This window comes from Pelmatolapia mariae, linkage group LG12, assembly GCF_036321145.2.
Source record: "Pelmatolapia mariae isolate MD_Pm_ZW linkage group LG12, Pm_UMD_F_2, whole genome shotgun sequence".
Classification (NCBI taxonomy): Eukaryota; Metazoa; Chordata; class Actinopteri; order Cichliformes; family Cichlidae; genus Pelmatolapia; species Pelmatolapia mariae.
Window position 1 is genome coordinate 17,935,205 of NC_086237.1, and position 22,785 is coordinate 17,957,989.

The 22,785-nt window shown below is 41.1% G+C and overlaps 2 protein-coding genes across 2 annotated transcripts in view; both read left to right on the plus strand.

Moving 5' to 3' along the window:
• The window catches only part of pdlim2 (PDZ and LIM domain 2 (mystique)), a 31,998-nt gene extending 22,398 nt beyond the window's left edge, over positions 1-9,600 (plus strand). The window contains exons 7-10 of the mRNA XM_063489684.1: positions 1,073-1,185; positions 6,153-6,301; positions 6,955-7,066; positions 8,316-9,600. Coding sequence (XP_063345754.1) covers positions 1,073-1,185; positions 6,153-6,301; positions 6,955-7,066; positions 8,316-8,508 — 567 coding nt within the window. The 3' untranslated portion in view covers positions 8,509-9,600. The remainder of the gene's footprint in view (positions 1-1,072; positions 1,186-6,152; positions 6,302-6,954; positions 7,067-8,315) is intronic.
• Positions 9,601-12,897: 3,297 nt separating this feature from the next.
• Positions 12,898-22,785, plus strand: part of adgra2 (adhesion G protein-coupled receptor A2) — a 41,418-nt gene continuing 31,530 nt past the window's right edge. The window contains exon 1 of the mRNA XM_063489876.1: positions 12,898-13,882. Coding sequence (XP_063345946.1) covers positions 13,593-13,882 — 290 coding nt within the window. The 5' untranslated portion in view covers positions 12,898-13,592. The remainder of the gene's footprint in view (positions 13,883-22,785) is intronic.

The following is a 22,785-nucleotide window of genomic DNA, read 5'->3' on the forward strand; positions in this document are numbered from 1 at the left end:
TAACTGCCAGGTTTCTTTTTGCCACAGGTTGGCTAGTCCATTATCCTTGTTGAATGATATTCACCAGGAAATAGTCGGACCACATGTAACACATGTACTGCTCTAAATCATAATTAAGCTTTCAGCTTCCAAGTTCAGGATTGGGAATATAATATCGTATTTTGATGATTCCTTCTTAACTCTGTACTGCATTTTTTTTTCCTGAGCTAAACTAACATGCTGAGGAATGAATTTCAGGAGTTTTTGGGGTTTTTTTTTTTAAACCCATACTGTTAGAGTAAAGATGGAAAAATCAACCTTTAACTTAATGGTGGAACTGCTGGATCACCTGTAGGTACTTAGCGCCCTCTTCTGTCAAAAGTCAGATATTTTCACTTGACTAAGACTTCTCAATTTCAGTATTTGTACTGTAAGTGTTCATTTTGACTGATTTGTGTGATGCTGCTCTTTAACTACAGTAACTACAGATGAATAATCATCAGGTTTGTACAGCATCTGGAACCTATTAAAGTACAAGCTGGCTCTGAGTTTCTCTTCAAACCAATTTTCCAGTTAGTACCAAACACCTGTTGCTACACCATCAGTCATCTATCAGCTGTGGGAGTGGAGCACACGTAAGACTGTACATGATTATCAAGATGAAAGAATGTTAATTTAGCTTGCTGAGATTGAAATGGATCAGCAGGAAAAACCAGTAAAAGGAATGTCGGTGTGACTCAAGCTGTCAAAACCTTGACAGCACAGTGAATCACATTAAACAATGCAAGCATGTAGCTTATTTGGTACTTGAAACTGAAACATTTGACTAAAATCCGATGAAGGTTTCAATCAGATCTCGCCTGGTTTGATCTTGACTGAATGTGTCTTTCATAAGTCAGATATAGTTTTATTTCAGGTTTTCATATTTAGAGTTTCTGGAAATATGGATGAACTGCCTTCAATACCAAAACACTCCTTGGTGGAGAAGCTCTTCAGAATCTCACCCACTGAATTCCTGTCTCTGAATGGAGCAAAACACTTTTGTGTTTAAATTGCATAATTTCATACATTTTTGCTCTCTCCTTCTCCACAGGACTTCTCGCCTTCAGACTACAGAAATAACTCTGTGTCCAACACAACTCCACCAGGACGCTTCTCACCCCAAAGTCCCACTGAGCGTGACGTACCAGTGTCGCCTCATCGCAGGTACACTTTTACTCCAACATAATTAAAAGCTACTTTTGACTCCTCTTATATACACACATGATTACCACACCAAATGGATTGTTCTCTTTTTCTGAGAGCAAACTGGGACTCTTTCACTTTTTTAGGCTTAAAATTTAGGTGCACGCTCAAAGGAAAAACCTGACTTGGTTTACAGTGGCTGTGTTAAGCCGTGGTTGGCATTTTGTGGCCATAGTTGGGAGTTAACTTGGTCGACTTTGTGGGAACATTCTGTCTTTAAGTATGAAAATTATGTTAATCATGTGTTATGGCCTTCACAGTTCCCAACTTTTAATGCAGTTGGGAATCTCCTGGTTTTGTGTAAACAGTGCTTCCACCACATCCATAGCCAAGATGTTCTGGAGGAACATGGAGGCAAAACATTTTACAACAGCAGTTGGTTGACGATGGCTTTTCCTTTGATTTGATTCTCTGTTATTTCTTTCACATGATAGCTTGATATCCAACTACTCTAGGGCCCCCTTAGAGGACAATGCACAACAGAACCTAAAGCTTTAACATGTATTACAGCGCAAGTTTGTTTCCTGTCTAATTGGAGTATACACAGTTTCAATGCAGTAATTTAGTGCCACCTATAGGCCTGTAGAGGCTGCACCTGCACATTCCACCATCACCTGGTACCTCATTTATAACTGTAAAGCTGCAAACATGACATGAAAGTGGGTACTTAAGACCATGCACACACGTATTTTGAAAGGTTGGAAAACTACTAAAACGGGTGGTAATCATCAAACTTCTTTATTATTAGATTTTTATAGAGAGATTTGTATTTACATTTGTGATCCTTCTCAGATTTTGTACTTTATCAAAGAAATAATTACATCCAAATTATAATAACAATTAAGGCCACTGGCATTACACTGTGTTAATAGTAAGACACTTATTATTACTTCTACAGAAGTAAAAATAGTTTTATCTGGTCGCATCAGTGATCTCATCTAGAAACATTCTTTCAGTTTCTCAGTTGTTTCCTCCTTTTAAAATCTCTTTCAAAATGCAGATTAACTGAGAAATCTGCCAAACCAGTTTCTTCATTTAGAGTAAAACAGTCAGCTTGTAAATCTACTGATATTGTCCAGGTGGTTCTCGGTGTTTACTGCTTTTTGCAGAAACATTTGGAGTCGAATGAACCTTTGAGAAACACCTCATCACCTGCCTCACCCTCTCTGATTAGGTGATGTAGCTGTAATTTGATTCCGTTCCCACTGTGCAGGTGCTGCCCTCCTAAGCATTGTTTGGAATATTTGTTGTCCCAGAAGAAATTGGTGTTTTCACTTCAGTCTCTCACACAATCCTTTCTGTCAGCACGCTCTGCTGGAGAACCCGGTGGCTGTTTTTTCTTTCCCCTCCTCAGTGCACGATAGTTGACTTTGGACTTTAGACCCAAGTCCAGCTGGGCTAACCATAGCTAGTGACGTGTCAGCAGCTGTAGTCATACCCTTCCCAAAAAAGATTGATTTTTACTTCTCCCCCTAATTGGCCCCCAGTCTAGAGCTTGCACAGAAAGTCTCTCCCTGTTCTTTCCAGCCAATCACAGACTCTGTAACACCCATTTTCCCACCCCTTCATGATGCATGGCCAATGAGTTTCAGCTAAAGGCACACCTTTCAGTCACTCTTGCATTTTCTGTGCCGTCTGGTTTAGATAGAGGTGTGTGCTCTTCATCTGCTTGTGTGTCAATATTGTTTGTTCTTTTGTATGTTGGTATGTTTGCTGAGTTGCTCTAGCACTGTTAAAAGGATAAGGACTTTAGCTGGAGTTGTTCTTCCCCACTTTTTTCACTCTCTTTCTCTCTTTTTTTCTTTTTGAGGTGAGTCTCGTCATCTTATGTTTTGCTGTTTTTAATTCCTTCTCTCCATATGTTTTTAGATATTGTACTTCAAGGAAACCAGTTCAGAAATATGGCTGGAATTTAGCTTTGTGATCTTAGATGTTTCGACTACATGCAGCTATGCCTTGGGTCTCATTGTTGCTCGCGTGAGCCAAGTCTGGATACAGAAACCAGCAGCACATTTGTCTTGGCCACTGATATATACATGTGAGAACATTGGAAAGCGCAATTCCCAAGAGTTTTGTGGAATTAGATTTAAAAGTGATCGTTGTTTTAATGTGCTTGCACTAATAATCTGTGTGCTTGACTGCTTGTTCAGATGCATGTTATTTTCTCTGACCATAAGTCCTGTTATTTGTATTCTTTTACCTAGAATTTCCATTTGTTTTGAGATAGCATGTCATGAGGGATGGCGAGGGAAAGGAAAAGGGGAAATGGCTTGCTTAGGGTGGAGCTGAGCATGTGGAAAACTTGGAGAGGTCTGAGAGGTCTGTTTTCAATTTGAACCATGTTCACTGATGCAGAAGAAAGGGTCTGAGCATTTGTTTTATTCACATACTTGTTGCTATGTCTGTTTGACCTTGTTTGTTGCAGCCATGTTCGCTAAGTGGGAAATGGGCTTTGCATACACAGAAATAGAGCTTATGAAAACTCTCTGAACATGTTCATTTAAAACCATTACTCATCTTTGCAGCTGGACAGTGAACCTGAACCTAAAACCCAAGAAACCAGGACTGTTTCCTTTTTCAATGGCCATGTCTGTCTCTTTGCCTCAGCCCAACTCCAGTTTAACAAAGTTGTCTAGTCTCATAATTTGAATTATCAGTCACGCAAACTGATTTGTTTTTTAAAAGCAACACAGTCACAGATTTCTCATCTTGAATCAGCTTTAAACTCATAAGAATTGAATGTATAGAGCCAGGCTACATGAAGTTAAAAGGAGAAAAAATGTTACAAATCTGCCAAAACCCAGCAACACGCTAACTGTGATGCTGTTGTACAAAAAAAATAAAATAAGAAGGCTTTATAGGTTTACATCTGTATGTTAAATCACAACAGTGTTGAATGAAGTTGAGGGCTTTGTCTTCATACCACAGGTGTCAGTTAAAGCATAAATATCTTGGCAGTAGGTGACAACAGGTGGGACAGTCAGTCAGGTTGGGTTATTCTAGCTGACAAAATGGCTCCTATTTGAAGTAATCAAATCACACCTAGTCTGAACAGTGTGTACCTGGCCAACTGGTTCCACATGACTGAAAACACTCCCTCCAGACAAACGCAGATACAGGAACAAAATTTTGTGTCTTACCAATGGTTCTGCCAATCTACATTTTAGCACATGGGTTTCCTCAGCTCGGGTTGCTTGGAAGACGGAACTTTTATCTGTTAAGTAATAATCATTCAGCTCACAGTGTCTAATCCCCTTTGATGAAAGCTTCTTCTCCCCTCCTGCCTCTAACCTGAAGCTGAAATTGCAAAAATGCAGAGTTTGAAGTAATTTTCTATGCCTGTGTACCAGCGAGAACAGTGGCTGGAGGCATCATGTGTTTGAGTTGTCAGTCTGCATGTACGTGCAGCCCGTTCTCATGAACATGATGTGTCAGGGTCACCTCGAGGGATTTTATAAAAATTTGGCACAGATTTGAAGTTGACCTCAGGGCCAGTGCAGCTTGTCGAAACACGTTTTTTTTTTTTTTACCACAACTCAAGAATTCATGGGCTAATTTCACAAGTTTCTGATGGGATAAAATAATGTGATGACATTTTCATTTTGAAATGGCCAAAGGTCACACCTTCACAAAAAGAGACACGCAACTGAGAGATCTCGTGTTTCTTGGCTGTTGGAGAGGCTTTTGAATCAACTTTGTACTTGGTGCTGTTATTTTGCGCCATAGATTATGTAATGCACAAGCCTCTCTTATTACTACTTTGTTAACTGGTTTTAACCAATCAGACGTTTTCTAAAAAAACAAAGCCGCTTTTCGTTAAGCTCTTTATTTATTTATTTTTTTCTTTAAGGATTTTAGATTTGAGATGTGGCTCTCTCAGTTAGGCTTTTGCCCTCCTTGTTTCTGCCTTGTAGCTGTTTGCTGAGTTAACAGCAAGACAGCAAAGTATGGTGTTACTGGTGGAGCAGGTTGAGCATTAGTTTGATATTGTTTGAATTCTTGTACAGAGTTGCTATTAATGTAGAAATAAACATGCATTTTTATATTGAAATCATACCAGATCATACTTGTATGGCTTTTCTTGGCATCAACTAGTAATTTACCAAGAACTTTCCTGAAATAACAGTAATGCCCTGATCAATAAATTCAACAGTTCCCACTGTAATATCATATTTTACATTTTGATGAGAGGGGAGACTTCTCTGGTTTGGTCTGGGTGTTGTCTCTGCTATTGTACAATGTTGGAGCTGTTGAAGCAGTCGTTGGAAGTACCTGCCAATATAAATTGATTTAGGAACAAATATGGCAGAAATCTCATAAATCAGATAAGTTGTTTTACCATTTTAGATTAGATAAAAGAGCGCTGTTCTGAGTAACAGCTAAAGAAGTTCAAACTTAGATGGGCCTCTTAGTTGGCTCTTTACAAACACACTTCTGGTGAATCTGCAAATGCATGTGATGAGTTGCAAATATGTGTGTGGAGAGAGTTACCCTTAACTCAAAGATTTGCCCTGAGCTTATACTCACAGGCTCATGCGTCCTGCACTCCATCAGAGTGTAGTACAGCATACATTCATAATGAGCAGCATTCAGTTTCAGTTACTATAAAAACATACTTTTACATCTACATAGAGGAACCAACTGATATCCGATAAAGTTTGCCTTCTGCCTGCAAAACTGCAGCCAAAACACTCAACACAAACTTATGCAAATTGCAACACGCCAAAGTGCAGCAAAAATCAAATGTACAAAAGAGAGCCGGAGAGGCCTGCTTTAAGTTATTATTGGTGACTTGGTTTTATGTCCATCTATTCAGTCATAATACAAACTTTAATCCTTTAATATCACTGTATCATACACATTTATATTTTTTTAATCACATATAAATAAATAGATCATATACTGATTATTATTGGTTTGTTTTACAGCAGTCCCAGTTCTGACTTTGCCATGCAGAGGTTCGACACAGACTCAGAGGTGTACAAGATGATCCAGGAGAACAGGGAGTCCCGCAATCCACCTCGTCAGTCCAACACCTTTAAAATGCTGCAAGAGGTCCTGGAGGCTGACGAAAAAGGTGAGACGCTCATTCATCCAAAGAGCATCCTTTATAGACAAAAGTGCACATTGTTTCATAAATATAAGAGTGTGTGTGTGTATGTTAGAACACACAAGAAAGTGGCAGTAGGTATTAGCTGAGCACAAAAGGGCTTTGTGACTGCAGAGATTTTATCCATGTGGACTGGCTGCTTTGAGACTTATTTTCTGCATCTGTCAGCTATATCAAGTACTTTATAATTTACTTCCTCTCCTGTTTCTGTTTGCTGCCCACATCTCCATCTTGAAACCATCCTTGACAAATGTGCATCATTCAGAACCATATGCACTTCCATATGTTTGTCATGAGGAGCGCAACTCTACAGTGTGTGGGTCATAAAAATGTTATCATGGAATACATCTGTCCGATTCCCCTTTGGCTTTGATCTTTGGCAGTGAAAATAAATCCAGATAGTGATAACATTCTTTCATGACGTGATAATGGCCAGTATTTGGAAATTTCATATAGCGTGTCCCATAGGCGACGACCTTGTGATGACAGTTACCGGAAACATAAACAAGCTGCACTGACAGAGGACAGTGAAGACAAACAGAGTGCTGATGTGTTGAGCAGTGAGACGCAGCGTGTCAAAACTTCATCATGAGCAACTCTGTTTGTGTGTTTTTCTCCAGAGGCAGCTCTGAGGTTTCCAGGAAATCTTTCACCAAATGCCCCCAAAGCAACCACATCAGTGGGAGGAACCAGCAAATACCACACCTGCGAGAGGTGTGGTACCAAAATTGTGTAAGTCTGTGGTCGCCTGCAGTTACATGCTTAATTGGATAACATAGCCGTTGATATAGAATATATTTGTGTCTCAGACTCAGAAGATTTGATGCTGGTTTGTTTTACTTATAAATCTGCAAACGATGCTACACAATTACAAAACCTTCACACTTGAGCTGTGGTACATGAGACTTCTAGACCTGCCAGCCCAACCAGATTGAGCTATTATGGCAAAGGGTGTTTGCCTTGGTGACAAGAGTCAGACTTCCGCTCCCCTCTTACGCGCACCACTCAGCCCTTTATGGTAGAGTGACCGAAGAGAACGGGTTCCTCAACAAAAGACAGAAGACACTGTGCTTATAGTTCAAAAGCAAAATACTTGGGTCTTAATGAACAAAGATTTAAGTATTTGGCCGCGAATCCAAAAAGTGTGTGTGTGTGTGTGTGTGTGTGTGTGTGTGTGTGTGTGTGTGTGTGTAAAGGAATGCGGTACTGAATACATCCATAGAGTCAAACATGCAGATGGCAGCATCATGTTGTGGTAATATTTATCTGGAACTGGAAGTGTGTACATGACAAATACAAAATCCTTTTCTGGAGGGAATTCTCATTTATTTTTATTTTTTTATTTATTTGAAGCTTCAAGTGTTTGCAGAATTATACTACTTAATCATTATCAGATTATCATAAAGATGTATATGAGATCAGGATATGAGTTGCCATGAAACTCTTGAATCACACATCAAAACACTGATTTTAAATTATCTGACCTCCAATTTGATTCATACTCTGAAGGCCATGAGCCTCTTAACATTACCAGAATAAACTGGTAAAGCTGAAATATGTGAATGAATGCTTCTGGTTTACCTGGTGCACAAGACTGGAAGAACACAAAAGTAGCTTTGGGAATGCCCCCCCCCCGAATTGAAATATGTGCTAAGAACCAAGCACTGGGGTGTCTGACTGCTTATGTAAATTACCTACTTGAATTTATTATTTATAATTTTCTCTGTTTTGCTCTGCTACTGTGGTCTGCTGTATAAAGATTTGTGGGGAAAAATTAATAGACTAAATTTCAAATGGAGTCTGAAACCTCAATTGTAGACAGTTTAAGAGGGTCTATTAACTGTTGCACTGAAAATGGTAATTTAAGAAAATTTTTGTTTTAGGATGGTGTTTGTTTGTGCTGATCGTTGAAACTCACTATTTCACCGTTCGATCACCTAGTCTGTTTTCTTGGTGCCTGATTGCTCTCATCTCTCCGCAGCTCACAGGCCGTGCGCATCAACGACGATCGATTCCGCCACCCCGAGTGCTACACATGCACAGATTGCGGTCTTAACCTGAGTATGCGAGGTCACTTTTGGATTGGAGATGTGATGTACTGTGAGAAGCATGCCAAAGAAAGGTACCAGGGCCCGGGCAGCTCCCCCCAAGCCACCGTGTCCCCTCACCACTGAGTCTGCCACTCCACCCCTGCCTCACTGTGGACACAGAGGGCCGCCTGTTTGGCTTAAATATCCACCTCATCTGACTGAGTTTTAGATCTTGGGAAGATACACGGAGGTGGAGATGAATCAACAATATGGTCGAGGATGCTCTTTTCTGATCACATTTAACCATACTTTGCAGTAATATGATACACTTTGTTGCCTTCTTTGTAAATGTATGAGAAATGGGGCTTTGTTTTTCTTTTCTTTTTTTTTTCTTTTTTTTAATTAACCAGCCTCCGTGCTGTCTTTAGGTTATTCTTAGGCCTAATGATTCACAGCTACCATGGACTCAAGCCACATCACATTATGCTAAGGCCAGATTTACAAATCACCACTGCTTTGGACAAACTCAACAGGGCTGACTCTGAGGATCAGGATCTTCATTTAAATTTTCTGCTGACACAGTGGGATTCAAAGCAAACCTACACTGCATGCCTTTTTTAAAAAAATGTAATGTACACAGATAGTGCTGTGTGGGTGTGTATGTGTGCATGCTTTCTCATGCAGGGGTGTGGCGGCTTCTTCAGGCCTTCCCTTCATCTGTGGGTGTGTGTGTGTGTGTGGGTGTGGGTGTGTGTGGGTGTGTGTGCACATGTGAGAGTGAGAGGCAGAAAGAAAGAAGGGAAAGGGTGTTCACACTGTTACAAACACAGGAGTTTGCAAATTTAGTATCAGGCCAAAAGCCCCTGAGTTTTTCTGTATTTCTTTTGTAATCTGAATTTATAAATAATGAGGGGATTTTTTGTGGCTGTTTTTGTTACCTTTGAGGGACTAGAGTTTCATTTAATATGCAAATATTTTTGATGTTTGTGATTGAAATGTATTCTATAATGTAGATCACTTAAAATGCATAATGTATGCACAGGACATATAGTGTGAAAAGAATCGATGATGCTACACTTACAGCAGTACTCAGAGATGCACTATAATGTTCACATTTCATGTGGCACTTAATAAATTCGCACAACCTGAAGCTTCCTCAGCGATAATAACTGTTTTGCAGTTGTGTGTACCAAAATGTGTGTGTGTGTGTGTATGCAATGTTTTCCTGATGTGTTATTGTTTCTTTAATGTAACTATGTCTGCCAACTTGAAACATTTATTCTTCCCATAATAACACCAGAAAGAGTTTCACCAAAAGTAGCACAGAAAAGAGTTTAACTGCTGCTGTAAGCTGGTTCTTTACCACACATTTTTGAATGTAGAACAAGGTCTGTGACATACACAAACTGCACACATCTCTTTGTAGTAGAAGTTGTACAGATAGGTAGATAGTTTATTTAAATGCATTTTTGCATATTTATTATTCCACATATTATATCGCACACAATCTAGGGGTTATTTTTGTCATTATATTTAATTGTTTTACTAGTGGCTCTATAGTGCAGTGCCAGTAAAAGATCTGCAGTTCATCCCAGGAGGAGACACAAATCCCTTGGGGTGGTTTGTGTTAGAAGGGGCATCCGGATTAAAAATCTGCCAACATGCTTTGTGAATAGTAGACCAGGCATAAAGGAAACTAGAATGGTAGTTTGGATGCTTTTGTTTATTTTCCCACAAGCACATCTGACATCCAGGTCTTGTAATTGAATGAGCATTACAAAGTTGTTGGGAGACCCACGTCTATGACAAGAGATGTCTGATATAATTATGCAGCACATAAGGAGGGAGAGTTATGACGTGCATTGCCTTTGAGGGTGTGTAACAACTATGTAATTCACGTTCCTGTCCAAAAGACGGCAGTATTACTGCAGTTTCAGATGTGCTCTTTATGAACTTATGAAAGCGATAAAACTCAAATTACACATGGATTAAGATTTTAAACTCCGTTATAAAATCTTTGCGCAGGATTAGAAACAAAATATGGACATGAGCTGATTCATTTCGTGGAGAAATCTGATGGTATGTTTATATAAACAAGCGGGGGGAAGCATAGGCGAGTGTACTATGATTTCGCTTACTAGGCAATTATAGAATTGATTTCTGCATTATTTACGGATCAGAAGTTATTAGATCATTATACAATGACTACAAATATAAACCTTCGTTTTTGCAGCATTATATTGGATTAAATGCTAAATTACTTGAAAGACTTCTGATAAACGAGTGTTGACAGTACAGCGCCACATCGTTTGATAACCCCTCAAAAGTGTAGAAGCAGAGAGCTTAATGTTCTTATAAAGTGTTAAATAAAACCATTCACCCAGGAAAATGTACAGAAGTGGAGGAGTGACTGAGTGTGCTGCGGATCTCACCACTAGATGTCACGAGCTCCTCGAGAAACACTCGGCAGCAGGTCGCCTGACGTCTGTTTCCCGGCTGGAAGTTTTCTTTTGTTTATCCATTGGCAGAAATCCGGACTTTTTGCCTGAAACTCAGCAGTCAGTGGGTCTGGTTTCTCTAATTGTGCTGAAAACCCCATTGTTTTACATGTTTATCTACCAGTGTGGGATTTGTAGAAGACGACCGACATACAAAACCATCTCTCAGCCTTCGTCACACATCCCCAAAAAGCTTGTATCAGCCAAAATCGACACTGATGCACAATCTCAACCCTATAAGTTTTTGGGCTTTTTTAGCCTCCAACCTTCTCTGTTTTCCACCTTCGTGATGTTCTCCCCCTTTCTAAATAACTCCACCTGGAATGGAGTCCAGATGTGGAACAGGGAAGAAGGAGAGACTTGCTTGCTAAGCTATAAGGAGCAGGGGGGAGAGAGTGTGGAGTACATAGAGAGAAAATGTTGGACCGACATTAAAGTTTGTCTGGATGCCATTAAGTACAATTTGATGTAATGTGCAGTTTGGGACGTGACATTTTAAAATGGAAACTGTGCTCTCCAGATGAGAGAGATCTGGGCCTTGTGGAGCTGGATGGGGGTGTTGTACTTGAAGCCTTATTTAACGGCTTGGATAAACAGCCCTCTGTTTCATTGCTGAACAGGCGCCCATCTACTCCTTGTGCTTTCTTTCAATAATTGCACCGGCTTTTTCAGCCCATTCCCGACGTACAGTATCATATACAGGAATAACAAACCAGGGGTCCACTGTGTGGGTCAGAGCACAGTGCGCCTTTATACTGCCAGGCTGCTTGCATGACTGAGGTGCCTGCAGTTTGGATATGTCGGTGAATAGTTGTCAAGCCCAATTGCATAAAATCCCGTTTCAAAAGCTTTCCTGCTTCACCTTCTCATATTTTGAAATGCTCTCCAGATTTGAATCGCCACGGTTTCCATCCTCCTGAGCCTCTCGTATATCAAAAGGTATTTTTAAAACTGAAATATTGTATTTTGGGAAGTTTCCATACACGCAGGGAGAAAAAAAGAGCAGCAGAGCCAGAGGAAGGATTCTTTTACTTTTAGGGGAGAAATATAATGTTTCTGTACAAAAAAAAAAAAAAAAAAAAAAAAAATATATATATATATATATATATATATATATTTCTTTTAACAAAATATTCAATGTTTTTTATTATCTCAGAATAATTGAGGAAGAACAGTGCACCTCTCATTTAACTTTAAATTATTTGAAATTTGATAGAATAGGACTGAAAAAAGCTTATCTGTATTGGAGCCCTGACAGCTTCTTGTGCTAGCCACTCCAGTTTCAGCATTTATGAGAAGCCACTCGCAAACAAAAGAAAACATGCCATTAATCTAGAAGTTATCATCTACAATATGACACCCCATTCTCTGCGTCTACATTTTAAAGATCAAACTCTTCTCCGCTGTCATAACTCTTTCTGCAGCAACAATATCACAGACTTTTACAGATACGCCGTAGCGTATCTGTAAAAGTCTTTGCTTCCTCTGCTTCCCGTCGATTGAATGAAAGCTCTTTGATCTGCTCAAAAGGCACAATGCAATGAAGGCTTTCCACATTCATTCATAATTTTAGTTTAGGCTCCCGGTGCAGGCAGGCACTGATATCAAGACCTTTCAGACTTCTACACCCAGGCCAATCAACATTTTTAAAAGCAGTTTCCCTTTCTGATGAATTTATCATTGAAGGTATTATTGTTGTAATGGGATAAAAGCTAAAAGTTGAGTTAATAACTAGGCCTAATTATTTCGATAATTATTTCAGTTTTGCTTATAGGTGAAATATTTGTGGGTTTTAGGCAAACTCATATCCATAATATTAAACCTAATGGGCCGTATCGTGATTTTTTATTTTTATTTATTTTTTTTGTAAAGGCGTGTAACGTGAGTGGTCGTCGTTGCCCTGACCCCCTCCCCGGTCACATGTGGAACCTCCTCTCTTTCTCGCTCTGTGCTGATCCGGATGCGCTAGGACCGCGGGGACCAGGGCGCAGACGAAGACGGAATGGGCGCACTTGGGGTAGTAACCAAGTGATTTTTGAGTGTGACAGAGGCAAGCAAGCAAAACCGCTAGATTCTGGGAATTACACCGCAGCTCCGAGCTCACTTCTAAACGAACTAAAAGTTGCTGTTTTTTGTTTGTTTCTTTTTTCCAACAAGTTCAAACTGAATTCAAGTTGCGCGTGAGAGTAAGCAACGGAGAGCTTGGGGATTGGAGGAAAACACTGAGGAAAACTTTCAAGAGATGCGAGCAAGTGAAAAAGAGAATTAATTTTTGTTCATATAAACGACAGCGTGGCTGTGGATGTGACTGCTCAGCCGTCAATCTCACCAACCCCTGGATTAAGTTTGCAGAGGGCGAGATAACGGTAATCTGGACACTCCCACTTCTCTAAAGGTAATTAACACAGCCATCAACTTTTTAGAGACATATTGGATCGCTTTTTTTCTAACTGTTGTGGACGTTTGGATGGTGACACATCTCTTGGATTTATTAAAAGTGTTTGGACCAGAGGGAGTTGTGCGCCATGACATAACGGGACACTTGGGAAAAAAATCAACGGCGCTGAATATTTCTGGAATGACCGGATGGCGAGTGTCCATTGTTGAGCGGATCCTTTAACCTTGCCATTCATTCAAGGCCTGAAAGCTGATTTTATTATTATTGTTGTTATTACAACTTTCTTCTCGCCCACATTACACCCACTGAAAGCTCCATGGTGCAGATATGGGATGACTGGAGGCTGGGGTGCAGCTGAGGTGAGATCCAGCCGAAGGACAATGTTTGCGCCCGGCGTTGGCATCCCTCTGCTGCCGGGGCGTCTGGTACTGATGCTGCTCCTGTTGCCGAGGCTCTACCAGGCTTGCCCGGGGCTGCTCGCCTCCACCAGTGGCTGCAGCTGCGCGGAAGAGCGCCCCAAACTGCACAGCGTCCAGGCTGTGGGGATCAGGGTCAGCTGCAGCAAGGGGGAGCTGACTGAACTTCCGGATCCCGGCTTGCTGCCCAACAGAACCGTCACTCTGTGAGTTGGAACACTTTGAGCATCACTGTAACATTCAAACTGACGAATTAACAGTGTATTATTATCATAAGGCTGGATTTTTGAAGGCTGGACCTGACATACTGGTGTCACTGGTACAATTAGGCCTCATTTCTGTCCTCTGGTGTCACTCAATCTTCATAATAGTCTTTCTGAATGTCCCCTAAACATTTTGGAGGGGAAATATTATCTTTTTAAACAACTTGTTTCCATAGTTAAATTAAGTTGAAGTCACAGGATGTCCATGTTATAGGATTAGGGAAGTCACCTTTAGTTGTTCATTCTTAAAAAGTACTCCCAATGTGATTATCATCTAAGGCTTAAGTATTCTGGGAGCCACACACCGATGACCCCATGACCTTAGTTTTACCTGCATTAATGGCTTTCTGTGTTAATAAGACTTGTCAGGTTAGGCACTTACATCTTGATTTACTTTAACTGCCGGGCTGAACGCTGCCATGCTGCAAACCATTAAAACGAGTGTTGAGAGGGCATAGGGCTGACTGTAGCCATCATCTGGCCCTGCCTCTCTGACACAACTCTGTCGCTTTAAATTAGACTCAGCCAGACGCCCTGTCTTCAGCTCGTTCCTTCTTCCTCCACCACTGCCGCCGCCGCTCGTGCACATGGCCCAGCTGACTTGGCCTCGCAGAACTAGAATAAACAGAAACACATTATAAGTATTTTATGTCTGAGTCTTTGCTTTACTGGTGGGCGGCTCCTTAAATGCCGCAACACCCTGTCTCACTATCTCCTTCTGTTGAAAAGGGAGGAAAAAAAAAACATCTGGCAAGAGCTGGACAGCACTAATCCTGACCCAGAATAGTTGGATATTTGTAATTATAAAGCAGTTATTTGTGTGGTCTGTTTTGGACCAAACTTGAAAGCGCTACCATCACTGGCCAAAGTACACTATTGCCCATGACTGATGGCTTACCGATCTATTAGTGACACATTTTTTTGGACAGTAACACACCACTTTCTTCACAGCTGCTCAGTCTTTTGAAGACATTGCTCATTCTCACAGTGTGTTAGTGTCTCTGTACTCTGACCCAGCGGGAGAAATGCTAAGTGCACATCGTCACAGGGGGAAAAAACATGTTCAACTGCCCCACTGGAGAAAGCATATGAGGTAAAGTGAGGGAATTTATGCCCCAGGAGAGCTAAAGCCAGCCAGCAGTCCATTTATAGGGCTTTATGTTTCTTGCTTATTAAAGGCAGGATAAACATCTGGGGAACACATTGCTGAAAAGCTGGAGGAGGCGAAATGGCTCGGGTGGCAGTGGTTGAGGTGACTTAAGATAATCTCCTATACCCACACCTAACTTTGGTTAAGATGTTTTGTGCATGTGCTTTGCATTCTGTGACACTTTTTTGATTAAGCTCTCTGCCAGGCGAAAACAATTCCGCTTGCAATCCACCATTTTCTCTATATCCCGGGAACGACGGTGTCTAGAAAGTTTGTTTTCCTGAGGATTCGGTGAGTCTTTTCAAGCGCCTGCGTTCCCACTGTTGCTCGTGACATTAGCTCCAGATGTGGAATGCGAGAAGTTGTGTGGATATTCGTGTTATTCCTGACATTCCACAGACGCTCTGAAACTGCAGACAGTATCCCAGGTGCGGCATAGGAGCTTTTTCCATGCCCTACATCACTTTTCCTCCTCTCCAGAATCGGAGGGCTTGAGAGCCAGGCCCTGCTGCCCTCTCTCTGGGGCAGCCTGGAGGAATGCTCTCCTCCATGCTGAGCAGGCAAAGGCTGGAGGACACCAGGCCTTGGGCTTCCGGGGCTGGCTGCTACGTGTAATTCACAACAGCTGGCCCCTGTGAACATTCCAGCTGAGGCCCCTGAGCCTCATGGGAAAACCCGACGGCGATTTGTTTATTAAAACTATTAGCTGGCTGTTTGTTGCTCCTGCCATCCATAAAGGAGCAGCAAACAGTCCACCCCCCTGACCCCCCCCAGTATTATCACCTCCTCCTATGGCTCGTCAGTGTCTCTGTTTGGAGTTTGTTTACACTGCTGTGTGTGTCACGTTTACACATCGCCATTTCTTTAAACTTATGCTTATCGGTAGTTTAATGGTGTATAAATTTATTCTCAGCCTTCTCCCTCGAGCTCCAGTCGTTTGTCCCACTTTCATTCGTTTCTCTTTATCTCCATCCCCCCTCCCCCCACTCTCTATCATGAGTTCATCCACATGCAGTAACTCTCAACCTAAATATTTAGTCGTCTTGGTAGGAAACTGCCATGTCCAAACTCCTTCCAGATGTGAGCTTGAGCAGGCTTGTGTTTAGGCCTAATTATGCACGGCTGCAGAGGAGGTGGATCACTGGGAGAGGAAGAGGAGTGGAAAGGGAAGAGAGGGTAAAACAGATAAGGGTGTGAAAGTGAAAAGTTCTGTTGAGGAGAAAGTGGGAAAAGACGGTGTAGGTTAAAAAGAGGCCGGAGCGAGGGAAGAAGGTCGAATACGAGGAGTAGAAGAAGTGGGACGAGGGAATCAAAGGGGAAAGAAAGAAAGAAAGCTGAGCAAGAAAAATTATGGAGAGAGGAGAAGTTTGGCAGGCAGTTCAGAGGGATGTGCCCCTGGAGACTGAAAACTCCCCATCCCCTGACTAACAGATCTTTAGCTCCGAGTTGAGACACAAGAGGAGGAGGCAGGGCTCCTAAATGCATCAGCATAGCTTCACTTTTAATACATTACTTCGTGTCTCTAATATTTTGGAGGTTACATTTGTCTTTGCCTGTTAGCGGAATTATGCAAAACTACAATTTTGGGTAACACCACTGCCGCTGAAGCAGCTGGTTGGAGTTGGAGTTAATTTTTAAACAATATGCCCAATATTCATAAGATCTATGATAAATCCATATGATATAAATTTTTTTGGTTTGTGTTTTAAGTTTGCTAAAATTTCACAGGCTCCGTTGTTTCCAATCTTCATCAGAACTGGACCAGATCATCTTCATACCAAGATATTATATGGATTTTTGATTTTCAAAAGCTTTTATTCATCATGGCAATGAAGCTGTCGAAAAGGAAGTTAGGTCATATCTTGGCAACGCGTTCAAGGACATACATGGATGCGGGACTTTGTTTTGACGAAGTGCAAATAGTCTTTCTTCATTTGTTGCAAAATCGAATAACTTTTGGTTACTTAAAAGAAATAATTCTCGTCTGTGATATTGCCAAGGGAGGTTCAAATCTGAGACATTTTCTAATGCAACTGGCATATTGTTTTTTATCAAGAGCAGATTGGATGTTTCTGTCATAATAATTCAGCTGGATGAACTGAGAGAACTCTTTAGTTTGTGTCAAAAAAGACTGCAGATCTCTACAGCTTAGACACTGAAGACACCAGCTTCTCTACACAGTCTTCTCCATGCCCCAAGCTTAGGTTATTTAGTTGTGCTTCACACCTGGCCAGTCAGAAATGTACAGGCCTTACTAGTACTGGTAAAAGTCAGAAAAGCTGTTTGGAAAATGGACTTAAAGGTGATGCATAAAAGTGAGGAGTGTAATACATTAGGTTAGCACTACACCCAGTGAGAGTGTTAATGCCAGGTCTGAACCTATTCAAGTACCACTCATCAGTCATTATTGGACATGTTTGAATTAATAGGGCAGGACTGAGTCATTCAAACATCTGCTGGGGATGCCACATTGAACAAGGTGACATTGTTCACATGTCTGTTCCAGCCTAACGACCCCGCCAGTAATTCATAGAAAGACGTAGGGACAACATGGGCACCAATGTTGGTATATCCCCAGTTTTATGCATCCCAAATAGCCTAAAAGAAAATGAGTGAGTTGGCAAGAGAAAGGCTCAGTGACTACAGGATGCTCCCAGTAAAGCTAAGAAGACTATACTGAGGCTATTGACAGAGGGAGGAACATCTGTACCTACTCTAAACGGCTTACATCTCTAACAGAAGCTGTCTCTTATGCCTCTATAGCAAAAGTTCATAGTTTCCATTCTCTCAACTGGTGTATGTGTAAATACACTTTTCTTACATACCTGTCAATACCAGAGACTTCACAGAACTGTTTCTGTCGGACTTCAGCCTGACAGCTATAGTATGTTTTTTAAGACTGATGTCGATATTTGATGATTTAAAAATCCAATATATCGGCCGATATTTTTTTTCTTTCAGACACCTGAAACGCAAAAAAAAATTTCATTTGTTATGTGTAGGTATTTAGTGATTCTGCCTGACTCTGTTGTTTTGTTTGTAGTTCCAAACACTTGTTGGCAAAAGGGATGTTGCAGAGTGCCCCCTGGTGGGCAAACTATGCAACTTCCTGGCTGAAGGGTGTTTCTGTTGTCTCTTCTTTACTTGTTTCATTTTCAGTCATTTGCTGTTATAAATGCCAATATCAATAGATCAGAAAATATTTAATATTGGCCTAAAATTTTGGCCCGCTGATAAATTGGTCCAGCTGTAGAGTTCGAAATTCCAGTTAGCTAACTGTTTATGTATGCGATTGGAATAACAAATCTGGCATTTTTGTTAACCTCCCCCCAAAAACATCCAGGTTGGTATTCCAATAATAATGTACTTTGACCTGAAAAGTGGGGATGCCAACTGTTGCAAAATGAGCCCATTAATCACAATGATTGATGGGCTCATTACTAAGAAGTTATTATAATTTTAATGGAATATCCACATACGCATAATTTCATCAACCCCTGTGTCCCAAAGCCAAATGTTGTTTATTATGTTGAAATTGTTATTGAAAGTTTAGCTCTGCTGACTAAAGAAGCTGTAATCTTTCGGTATCGGCTATTTCAGTGTTTTCAGCATCTTCAGACTTTCTTCGTAAACTGATCACAGAATTCTTGTTGTATGAAGTGAAGGCTGTTTCAGAAGATTTCATACTGTAGGTTCTACTACTGCATTAGGGAAAAGGACAAAAATGGATTTAATAATAATGAAAATGTGGGAGGCTGTGGGGCACAACATAGCAGAAGGAAGAGTTCATTCAATCTTTCATCTGAAAAAGGATGTTTCACAGACGATCAGCTGGCAGACATATGCAAATATGCCAGTGTGGGGTATCTGTGTTGAAGCAAGCAATATATAGATCATTAGCTAACTGGTATACATATCCTACAGATTCATGCTATAGCCCTGAAACACCCAAAGAAAAATGAGTGCAGCGTGGGGGCAGCTGTGTTTGTTTTAGCGTTTTAATGAATAACAGACAAATGAAGAGAACGTACAGTGGCAGCTCATGTGCAAATGTGCTGGTGCTTCATAACTTGTGGTTTGTACCCAAGTCGAAGCTGTGCTCCTCCTTTGGCGTATTTTCTTGTCATCATTGTCAGTGACTGATGGCTGTGGCTCAGTCAATGCCAGCCTGAGCGAGTGGGCTCAGATGCTCAGAGTGAGGGTCAGCAGCATGCCCATCCTTGGCGTGATGCCCCCCCCCCCCCCCCCCCCTTTCCCCATCCAAGACAGCTGCAGTTGCTCTCTCTGCATGCTTGAACTTGAGCCCAGTATGTCAGTGTGGCTAAATGGCAGTCAAGGGTTTCAGTTGAAAATATTTCAGCCAGGGCAACAATATTTTTATCAGCGAGGGTCATGGAAGTGAATGTGTGCCCATTTACTTCCTTCAGACAGTATGTTTTTGCATGCTTTTTGCATTAAAACCAGCATCACCTGAGATGCAAACTTTATGTTCACATATACAGAGATAAACTAGTTTTTGCTCTTTAGTGTCACATTTTTTGTGTGACCTAGGTCACTTTGACATTTTTTTTTTGTCCAGTGTCCTGCACGAACTTACGTTAGGTCATTGTTGGACAGCTAACAGACAACACATCAGCATAAAACAGCTGGCTCTCCCTTCCAACTTTTATCAGTTCAACTCTTAGCAAGAAAGCAGATAAAAGCTCGATTTTTGAGCTATTCCTACAACCAAATTTTGTCTTCATCTTCATCTCATGTAGATGGTGTGCTTGAGTGGCACTGCCAGCAAACACACCATCGACATGACCAACTCAGCGTATTTATTTGTTTTTTAAATTATTCATGAGAAAAAAAAGAGAAAATCTCTAAAAAAGCTAACTGATGCTGATCATGACTCTGTCATGTTGAGAAACACAGTACCCAATTATAGCTTTCTAAACCTTGATGACTCAAAGAGATTATTAATTTAATTTATTCAGATTTACAGTTTGAATACTGAATTGGCTCCAAGTGTGTGCTGATTATTATTATAAAAAAACATCCAGTTGTAGTACAAAACAGGGTTTTTTTCCACTGCTGTCTGTGTGTTGTTTTCACCATGTTTGTTTAACTAACTTACGTATAGTTTCTCTATCAAATGTCCTAATGAGCAGTCTCTTAGTTTGTTCACAGCTGCTAGCAAAATGTTCGGCACACGCCCTGTCACACTGTTGTGGTTGCGTTATATACCTCCTTCTCCATAGCCATTTGAACCAGCATAATTATTAGAATTTTACAGGATTTATATATTAAAAACTTTTCTATAATATTACTGGTGTTAGCAGTGGCTGAAGTAATCCTGCAAAATCTACACCTACAAGAATATGCTACACCAGCATCTAAGCAGTCTAACTCTAAAAAGGAGTGATGGAGAAGATTGCCTTTTTGTTAACCCCACATTCATCTGGTTTGAGTCTTTTCATTTTTGGCTCTGTTTATCTGCCCATCATGCAGCCCGATATCATTTGCTACATCTGCTACGCCCTCTGAGTGTCTATTTTTTCAAAGCCAGCTCACCTCAGTAGTATAATTGGCTGCCTACAGTATTAATCTATGTGCCTTTAATCGCTGTGCTATCTTCTGAGTCACATCATCAGCCTCTCACTTGTGGCAAATGGGAGGCTGGATACCCAAGGGCCAGCAGATGTGTCGGTGGTTTATGATTGGTCTGTGAGTCAGTGTTTGTCAGATAGGAGCGTGACTGCGAGACATCCCGAATGACATCTTATCATCAGGGAAAGTTCCAATAGTACAGAGAGGGAGAGAGAGAGGGAAAGAGAGAGCGTGCTGGCTGGGCATTCCTGAAGAGTTTATTTATGTGGGGAAAGGTGTTGAGACGAGGGGGAGCAGACTCCCCTCCACACATGTTAGGTGTGGCCGTGGTCAGCAATAAATCAAAAAAGCAAACAAAGGCCTGACACTGGATACTCAGAGTTTTCTACTGCAGCTGCAGCACCTGCCAGTGCCACACAAGCCTTGTATTTTATTAAGTCCTTGCAGTTCAAGGTAACATAAGCAGAGAGGGAGTCTTCGCCGTCATACTGTGTGTACTGCAGCTGCCCGCCCGTTTGCTTGATGAATGTGCATTTCACTTATCACCTTGTTGTGTTTGTTGATTAAATGGCCCCGGTGTTCCAAAACTTGGCAAAAACAGCGGTGTGTTGTCATAGTAATCTCATACCCCCAAGTGGCTTTTTGTTATTTTAGTTTTTCCTTTCTCGCTGCTCTCTTCTTATCTTACTCCAAAAATGCCTGACTTTGGCTTTTCTTTGCCAGCGCTAACTTCCCGCTCCCTGTGTCTGACCACAGCGGCCCCCAAAGTTCCTGCTCCGGGTCGACAACACATGGGACGGAGATAATGGGTGTCTGTAGTGGGAATGCCTGTGGCTTGCGTGTGTGTGTGTGTGTGTGTGTGTGTGTGTGTGTGTGTGTGTGTGTGTGTGTGTGTGTGTGTGTGTGTGTGTGTGCAGTGCAATCATCTTCTGAATTTCAGATACTTTTATATTACTTAGAGTATACTAAGTAACTGTATCAGTATGAATAATGTGCTTACACTTTCAGTTTTAGAGGGTGGGTTGACCAGGACAATTTTACAGCAACTACAGAAAGTATTGAATGTGCAAGAACAGTAACGTGTCGAGCAAAGAGGCTGAACTTAGTTCTTCATGGCTTTGGACATGGCTAGTGCCATTTTATCACCAATCTGGATTTAAGCACAACAATTAAGAGCTAAAAGCGATGTCTGCATTAGTCTGTGTACTAACACTAAATGAACATATGGCAGAATTTAAAGTCAAGGAAAGCTTTTGGGTTTCCTTTTGTCAGTCATGTCAGTGTGCTTGAATGGAAACACATGCAGATAGGTTGGTCCTCTGAAAATGTTTTTAAATGCCACATTGTCACAAACAAATAAGCAGTTCAATCAGCAGCTTATCCACCGCTCTCTTACTATGAACGAACTGCATATGGTAATCCTTCCTCTGGATTATTGTAGGGGTCTTTTATAAGCGCCTGTTGTTGTGATTTGGTGCTATATAAATACAATAAAATTGAATTAAACTGAATTTCAAAGTTCATCAGGTTGGAGGATCTCATTAGCTTGCAGCAGATCTCCATAGCAGAGTAAAGACTGCTGTCGACAGATGTTGGAGTTCACCAGACTGTATGATGAGAGATGAGAGATTGTAAATTTATAAATTACATGGCAAATATAGGTGTAAACCTTTGCTAATCTGTCCTAGAGTGATTGCAGTCGATCTGAGTTGTATGGCAATTGTTCAGAGACAGCTTGCCTTCCACTGGGCGACCTGTGCAATCGCCATGTGGTAGAAGTGGATCACCCAGAAGTTGAGGGTGTTGCACGCACAAACTATGATTACCCATACAACCAGAGCTTTTATTGTTCACTTGCACTCCCCTATCAGCAGCACAGGGATGGAAAACAAATAAATTGCTTTATATGTGGAAGGGGCTTTAGATGGAAAGATAAATACTGCAAGTAGTGGGAAATAACAACCCCAGCTTTGTCCCCGAGGTAACGGCATGTGACCACATTTTTTTTCCTAAGAAACAAATTGTTAAATAAAAATAGAGATACTGATAGTGTGTTTTTGTATCTTTATCAATGGTACTCAAGTATATAAAACCAATCAGCAGC